Source organism: Sorghum bicolor, chromosome 1, assembly GCF_000003195.3.
Source record: "Sorghum bicolor cultivar BTx623 chromosome 1, Sorghum_bicolor_NCBIv3, whole genome shotgun sequence".
Taxonomy (NCBI): Eukaryota; Viridiplantae; Streptophyta; class Magnoliopsida; order Poales; family Poaceae; genus Sorghum; species Sorghum bicolor.
Window position 1 is genome coordinate 56,028,969 of NC_012870.2, and position 9,147 is coordinate 56,038,115.

General features: G+C 42.5%; 1 protein-coding gene across 1 annotated transcript; it reads left to right on the forward strand.

Moving 5' to 3' along the window:
* On the forward strand, positions 268-1,899 carry LOC8055595. Its single transcript, XM_002464831.2, has 2 exons — positions 268-1,098; positions 1,191-1,899. The coding sequence occupies exons 1-2, from the start codon at positions 470-472 to the stop codon at positions 1,336-1,338; spliced, it is 777 nt and encodes a 258-aa protein (XP_002464876.1). The 5' UTR covers positions 268-469; the 3' UTR covers positions 1,339-1,899.

The following is a 9,147-nucleotide window of genomic DNA, read 5'->3' on the forward strand; positions in this document are numbered from 1 at the left end:
CAAAACCGCGGGGGGAACTGGGGAAACCAGCGGCAGCCCAGCCCAACACCACCAGCTGCAGATGCAGCACGGCAGGATGCATTGCACGCACCCCGCCGGACCGCACGCCCGGGCCGGCGAGCCCCCCTCTCTCGCTCGTGGTCGGTGCCGTGCCTGGGTGGCGCGACTTCCACGGTGGCCCCAACACGTGTCCCCCGCTTCACGTGCCCCTCCCCTCCTCTCTCTCTCTCTCTACGCTAGCCTGCCTGGTGGTCTCCTCGCCTCGCCCTGCACATGACCCCAGTCGCCGACGCCGTCAATCTCGCCGTCACATGCCAAAGCCTTCCATTCATCGCCTTCCTCTCGTCTTCTTCTTCTTCTTCCTATAAAACAACACAACGAAACAGGAGGGAGCAGAGAAGCCAATCCATCACCGCCACCGCCACCGCCCGAGCCCCGAAGCCTAGGCCCTCCTGATCTCCACCAAGCAATGGAAGCCGCCGGAGCCACCTCATCCCGCCTGGCCCGCTCCGCCTCACTCTCCGCCGCTCGCCCCCACCACCGCTCCCGCGTCGCCAGGTTCCCGCCGTCCCCGCAGCTGACCTCGCTCTCGGCCGCCGCGGCGTCGCCGCGCGCCCTCCCGCTCCGCCGGACCAGGTCCGACGCCGAGCTCGCCTACGTCGCGAGATCCGCCGCCGTCGTCGTCCTCCGCCACGCCCCGATCCCCGCCATCCTCGAGGCGGACGAGGAAGAGCGCGACAGCAAGGCACCGGCGGGCGTCGACGGCGCCGGCAGGAACGGCGGCGGCAGCGGAGGCGGCGGCGGTGGCGGCGGCGGCCAAGGTCAAGGCAGCGGCTGCGACATGGGCGAGTACTACCGCCGCGTGCTGCGGGTGGATCCCGGGAACCCGCTGCTGCTCCGGAACTACGGCAAGTACCTGCACGAGGTGGAGCGCGACCTGTCCGGCGCCGAGGGATGCTACGCGCGCGCGCTGCTGGCGTGTCCTGGGGACGCCGACCTGCTCAGCCTCTACGGCCGCGTCATCTGGGAGGCGCGACAGGAGAAGGACCGCGCCGCCGACTACTTCGAGCGCGCCGTGCAGGCCGCGCCGGATGACTGGTGAGGACGACGACGACTCCATTCCTTCGCGGATGTATGGTGATACCTCATTCATCGATTTATTGATTGGTACTGCTATGATTGTTGTGCAGCTACGTGCTCGGTTCCTACGCGAGCTTCCTGTGGGACGCCGACGACGACGAGGAGGAAGTAGGCACCCGAGCGGCCGATGTGAAAGAGGAAACAACAAGCACCGTGGTCGCGTCGTGCGACTCGCCGTCGTTGATGCCCGCGTGCTGATCGATCCGCGCGTCGGGGTGAACCGGTAGTCAGCTGCCAGCGTGCTGATCGATCTGCGCGTCGGGGTGGACCGGCGTTCAGCTGCTTCATCTGCTGTTTTGTTACAACTACTGTGTACATAGGATCATGTACGCGTACCGGATCGGACGGCGGAGGAGGGAGTACCAGAACAAATCAACTGCCACCGCCGACGATGGATCGGGCGTCGATCGAGCCGGCGAAAAATAACGAGGAGCCTAGCAGGGTATACGACGATGGCGGCAGCGGCAGCAAAATCGACGGGCACCTCGTTTGAATCTATGTATGTAATTATGTATAGAGCGACCTTGTAGCTTGATGAATGAATAACTGAACTTACTGAACGATCGATGTAGTATAGCTAGCGGTAGTCACTAGACACTGTACCATTCCGGCTTTTTCTTGTGGCTGCATGTTTTTCTTGGTTCGATCGAGCTCAATAAATCACAAAAGTACTCCTAGACTAGATGTTTGTAACTTTGTACTTCTATTATAAATAATTTGGCCGATGCACCTAGTGTCATGGCATGTGTTTGATGGTTTTATCAATTTGATTTCTTGGGTGCACCTGCGTATTGGTGCTCGAGCAAACTTAGGCCTTGTTTAGTTCACAAAATTTTGGTTTTTTTTGCTACCGTAGCACTTTCGTTTTTATTTGACAAATATTGTCCAATCACAGAGTAACTATGCTCAAAAGATTCATCTCACAATTTTCAGATAAACTGTATAATTAGTTTTTATTTTTATCTTTATTTAATGCTCTATGCATGCGATCAAAGATTCGATGTGACGGGAAATCTTGAAAATTTTTGCGAACTAAACAAGGTCTAATTAGCAGGTTGGATTGTGCGAGCAGCTCTGCACCTGATTCTGTTCATCTCCTGGCAACAGAGGAAGCGAGGCCGCGGCCCAAGAGAGAGTGTCCAAGCCTAGCCGGCCCAGAGAATTGAGAGACTGGACTGGACCATGTAATGTGAGCTCCTGAGTACAAGGGAGATTGAGAGGGAGAGAGATACATCAGAGAATTGTATACTGAAACCTCCTGTCCTCCCTTCACCTTCTCTGCCGGTTCTTCCGACGCCACAGCTAACAGATTGTGTGCATCTACCCAGCAGAGTGCGACCAGGGCTATCAGTCGGCAGTCCGCACGTGCAGCAGGGTGAATGGCTCACGCATCATTTTTCCTAGCGGTGGGCAAAATACTCACCCAATCCCCGAACCTGAACACAATCTCAGATAGTAACTGTAAAAAGAGCTTGAACTTGTTCGTATGTGTCATTTCGGGTCCTAAACTTGAAAAACTCTTATATAGATTCTCAAACTTATTTAGTTGTGACATCTTGGTCCCAAAACTTGTTTTTAAGTCTCATCTAGATAAAAAAGGGCGAATCTAAAAACTTTATATCGAAAAATAACTCATAACTTGTTTATATGAACTCAAATAAAAAAGTTTATATCAAAATTGTAGCCAACAACACGATCTACAACTTTGTAGTTGAAATTTTTAAAATTAAAATTATTTAGGATCCCAAAATATTTTTTGTAAGTTTATAGATTTTAAAATTTAAAATTAAATTTATGACACTAAACGACTTCAAATAAAAAAATTTAACTACAAAGTTGTAGATCACGTTGAGGGCTACAACTTTGATGTAAAGTTTGTCTTTATTTGAGTTTATATGAAAAAGTTATGAATTATTTTTTGATATAGAGTTTTTAGGTCGCTTTGTTTTAACCTAGATGAGACAACCAAGTTTAGGGACCGGGATGACACAAATGAACGAATTTGAGGATCAAATGGATGATTTCTGAGTTTAGGGACCGGGATGACACATAGACAAGTTTAGGGACCGGGGTGACATAAACGAACAAGTTTGAGGACCTAAACAGTCGATTTGAGAGTTTAAGGATCGGGATGACATGACAGGACATGTTTAGAAACCAGTTGATGGGCTTTACTCTTGTAAAAACCTGAATTTAATTGGGGTAATATTCCCCATTTCCTGAATTATCTAAAATATTTCAAATCTTTGCTTTTCTATAGAGTACTAGGCACATATTTTTGCGAGACTAGTTATAGACGCAGATGCTCACAAAAACACGAGCGCATATTCACTCCCTATGAACGCACGCACACACACCCTACCCTTATGAGCACTTCCGAAGAACCGAGTTGGACCGACAAATTTTGAGATTGACAACGTCACCACAACCGTCTCGCTGTCGACGGGCACGTCACCTATCATTGAAAGTATAGCGCCGTTAAATCTTGAAATAAATCTAGAAAAATGCGAGTACCCGTGTTAAGTCGAGCACTTGAATCTGAGTGGGTAAGTTCACCACAATGAACCCAACCGGCTGATCTATGATCAATTCGTCAAAGAGACATATCTATTCTTTAGAGATAACAGAAGGCCACGAATGGAGTTTCTGATACTCTAAAATGACTACATTGACAAAGCTGTGGTTTTGACTTTTGAGACTACAAGATTTGTGGTACCAAACACCAGGACTAGGTAGCTTTTGAAAACCAAAGTATTTTTTTTATAAAACCATAGTATTTCTCCAACACTTTAAAAATACTTTGCATCCAAACAGAGCCTTAACAATTATTGGCCTATTTGGAACACATACAAATTGTACATGAATTTCATATGGATCAATTCAATTTCACGTAGCAGGAGGAACAAGGATTTTTTTTTTCGCGTTCAAAAAGGCCCAAAGGAGCCTCCACTCAGAATTCCACGTACTATTCATGGTAGTAGACTGTTCTCCTACGGGGGATAAATGTTTCTAGAGGGCCCATGGGCTCTGATCCTCGTCAACTCGGTTCCGTTCAACACGGCCCACATATGAAGAAGCATGCCCTTTCCAAATCTCTCAAAGGTGGAAAACATACTGTAAATGAAGAAGGCGTCTTTTCCTCGTAGGGATATAATAAAGTAACTCACGCAGCATATATATGTGCTCGAAGGATAAAATCAAATTGACCTATTAGATTCTTATAAACAAAAAAAAAAATCCTACATATGCTCACTACACGTACACTAAATTGCAAAAGAATATATGCAGTCCATGAGTCCATCACGAAAAAGGCATCATCAACTACTAGTGGTCTATACATGCAAGTCGCTAGAATAACAGCATTAGAGTGAAGAAACAGCAGATTGGAAAGCACTAAGCACGGGGAACCACTGGTAGGGTCGTAGGGCAGCCGCCAAAGACGAAGAATCCGGCCTTCATCGACCAACTTGTTCAAGATAAGATTCCCTGGCCTGCCGGTACCTGCAGCAGGTCAACAATCTATCATCATCACCGTCATCCGCGTAGTGTCTTTCATCCAAATATACAGAACCCGTTTGATCGGATTCCTCCAGCGACTTAGTCGTTTGGAGATGTTTTCTACCAAAAGAAGTAAAATGAAATGGTTTTACTAATGAAGTTTTTAAAAATATGTTTTCACATAAAAATAGTGGCTTCTTCTGGCTTCACCTCATTTTAGATGGCAGTCTGTGAGAATATATTTTAAGAAAAGAGTTATTTTGTCAAACAATTTAGGCCCCATTTGGCAGGGCTTCTCCAACGGCTTTAGGAGCCGTTTGGAGCTGTTTTCTGCCAAACGGGGTAAAATGAAATAGCACCACTAATGAAGCCCCTAAAAATGTGCTCTCGCAAAGCTTTTTTAGTTGCGAAGGAGCCAAAAATATTGGCTTCTCTCGGCTTCACCTTATCCTACGTGGCAGTCTGTGAGAGTACATTTTAAGGAATGAGGTATTTTACCAAACGATTTACCAAAATAGCTCTAGCTCCACCGATAGAGCGGTTCATGGAGCTGAAGCCTCAAACAACAGCTTCACTGGTGAAGTGGAGCCATGTCAAACGAGGCTTTACCAAAATAGCTCCAGCTCCACCGATAAAGTTGTTTATGGAGCTGAAACCTCAAAAAATAACTTCATTGGTGAAGTGGAGTCGTGCCAAAACATGTCATAGTATATATATACAGTATACTCCAATTCTAATAAAATATGGACTCCACCAATAAAGTTGTTTATGGAGCTGTGAAGTGAAGCCGTGCCAAACATACCATATATACACAGTATGCTCCAATTCTAATAAAGTATGGTCTCGAAATATGTACTACACATTTACACAAAAAGTCTATAATACTAAATAAATATTACTAGAGTCATAAATGTTAATCCTATATTTTTACACAAAAAGTCTATAATACTAAATAAATATTACTAGAGTCATAAATGTTAGTCCTATATTTTTGGTAATTTTGACTAAATTTTAGTTTTTTTTATCAATGAGATATTAGTTAGTTAGGTTCCTTGTAATAAAACTTGTCCACCTGGGTTCAAATTTTCGATGGCACCAATATTTATATTTTTCTGAATTTATTTCAGAATTTAACGGTACTATGTTTTTAGTGGTAGACGGCGTCCCTGACTCCTCGTCGATAATTGGTTGCCTGTGGTGACTTCATGAATCTTGTATTATGCCGGCTCAATTCTTCAAAAATGTTTATAGGAGTGAGGTTTACGTATGTATTAGGGAGTGAGTGTAAGTGAGTTGTGAGTATGTGTACCGTCTAATTCTAAAAAAAAAATCCTTTTCAAGAACAATATAAGGACTACGCCACTTTTCTTTATTAGCTCATCCCCACTCCATTCACAGCCGCACATACAGGTCATCGGAATATATTTTTTTTGTCAATGCTTCATTATCTTATATACGTACTGTACGTAATAATATTTCCCATGGTATCACGAGGACAGTGATGGCAGCAGTCGCGCCTTCACCAGGTGCGGCTGCTTTTTCCAGGCTAGAATCTGATTCTGTTGCTGTGAGCTGTGACTGTGAACGATTCTTTGATCTGCCACTGCTGTGTGACTCCGTCAACGATTCTGACAGGACGGTTAGAGATTCCATGGGCCCTGGCGGGCAGGCCAGGCTGGCCGAGCCCATCGGCGTATAGCACGTGCAGATACGACATGGCACGTGGCGCCGTATCACTTGCCGCGTGGCGACCGTTCTGTTGCTCCTTTACCACCTGGACGGCCGTGGCACCCCGCCCTACGTACCCATGCAAAGCCACGTGACAACGCCGGCGATGTCAGCAGCCGTCGGTTCCGATTCCGGCTTTCCGCGCAGGCATAGAGGGCCTCAAGTAAAAGCATCAGGGCACTCACAGTCACACTAGTATTACTCCAGGTGAAATTGAGGAATATACGAGCCTTTAATCCTCTCTAATTCATTTGGAGGGGATAAACTAAAAGTTTTTAGCAAAATCATATACTCTTATAAAGATAAATCTTACTGAATGACTTTTATTTTCATATAAGATAATCCATACCATTCTCTACTAAACCATCACACTAAATATTATATCTTTTTATGCAAGGTATCTACATTATTCTCCACTAAGTTTATGTCATCCCTTATTAATTACAAAAAATATCCATACATCTCTATCGTGTGAAGTACTTAAATTCTTTAATCTATTAACATAAGGTATTTACATACGCTATTTGTTTCATCACCTATTCGTCTATTATATAAATATTCTATTGGTTTTCTTCTAGTATTAGCTTAACAATTTTTTACCAGAGCTGATGCAATAAAATAACATGCAAGTCAAATTCATATATATATATATATATATATATATATATATATATATATATATATATATATATATATATATATATATATATATATATATATATATATAATACCATATAGTAATAGTACGTATATAATAGATTTATTTTAAAGAAAATCCTGTGGCAATATGCGGGTATACTCCTAGTTGGATAGAATCAGACGACACATATGTGGTGGATTGATTTTTCATAAATTAATTACTTTGGGTCGACATTTATTAGAAAACGACTCATTTTAAAATCTGGTGGTGGTTTTTGTTAAGAAATCGAAGTCAACACACAAGTATGAACAAGTTTCTTTGAATGGTACCCAATTAAATTAGAGGGAATACAAGTCAATATAAACAAGTATGAAGAGAAGACCTTGGATAACCTTCATCTTCTTCTTCTATTAATAAAAGGAAACATATGGAAACAGTGGTGAAACCCAACGGTTTAATTAAGGAGGGCTTGATAAATATAATAACATCTTTAAACGTGATAAATATAAACATAAGTGTAATCTTGATAATACTTTTAATTGTCTTATGTATACAGTTCGTATTCATGAAGAAAAATCATAATACTATGATGAAAAATAGGTGAATTGATAGTTTGATGTGCTATAATTAAAAAAATCAAGAGTATTAACTTTTTTCTACGGTGTTAGGAGTGGCCACGGCTCCTACTAGCCACCCTCTAGTTCCGCCAATGTTAGAGCAAGTATTATAATACAGCTAGTTGCTGCCTGTAAGATTTCTTTACAACATTCTTACAGCCCACTTATATAATGGTTAGCTCATCACTATTAATATATGGTCCACTTGTCTGTTTCACAGATTTTCTTGGTTTTTGTGTTTGAGTCGGCTGTAAGCTTATAGCCGCTTTTACTCTCTCTCCTCTTCTCTTTTCTCCACCTCAGCATTTAGCTAGCTTACAGCCTGCTATAATACTTGCTCTTATGGAAAGCTGAAGCAGACCCACATGACAGCCTAGGCCTACATTTTTGCTTGTCGCAATTAAGTAATGTAATTTTTTTACCTACTGTGTCCACTGATTTTACTTTCATTTTTCAAAATTTTATCCACTCTTTTGTCATGTCTTGTGAGATCTCATCTTCGTTGGTTTTACTTTTTATTTTTTTTAATCGGTTGTGCCCCGTGAGAGATCCTCGTCTTATTTTCCAAAAAAAATCTCCTCTTTGTAGTGTCTACGAGATTTCATCTGCATAACCTTAAAAAAAAATTCACCTGCATTTTAGTTTTCAGTTTCCAATTTTTATCTCCTATATATCTATAGATAATATACTTCCATCATTTACTTTTCTATTTGCACCTTCTTTTTTAGCCTCTACATTATTGTGTCTCGTGAGACACAGCACCAAATAGAATGGCAATGAAGATAAAAAAAACGACATCACTTCGGCATCATTTCATTGTCACTTATGTGAGTCATTGTGTAATTCCATGTCTTTTTTGAAATCTCCACTCTGAAGCTCGTCATGTGAAGTTTAGACTCATAAACATATAAATGGTTCATTCTGAGGTTGTTTGATAATAACATATCGTAGTCCAAACCACCAACACCTCTAGAAATTAACTATAAAATTCGAGATAAATGGTAAGATCAGTATCTTCGACTTCGTAAGGTCATAGTTTCGTAAGAATTTATTATATTGACAACTTTGCATGGTACTAACCCAGTGGAGCGTGACGTGCTTGCTGAACTGTGCTATGTGCCAGATAAAGTAGTTTTGTAAGATTCTTTTGCATAATTTGAACTATTAAAATAGGAGAAAATTTTATGGCCCTTGGAGATAATGAGAGCCATCTGTTTGGCTAAATTGAATAGTTAAGAAATAGGAGGAATCTACTAAAAAAACTTAAATTGTGGGCCATAACCAGAATTTAGTGGATAGCCTGAATAAAGAATGATTCAAGGTCATATGCTACGATAAACTCAATCTGCAATATTGATATGTATTTGGATGCGAATTTTACTCCTTGAAAGGTGATATTAAGTGTCTTTGATGGCCTCGTGCTTCTCTACTTGGCCAGCGGATGTATGAATCGTGAAGGCCAGATAAGTGCAGGCAGCTGATGACAGATCGGAGGCAGTAGCAGATTGGCGACGGGAGGAGGCC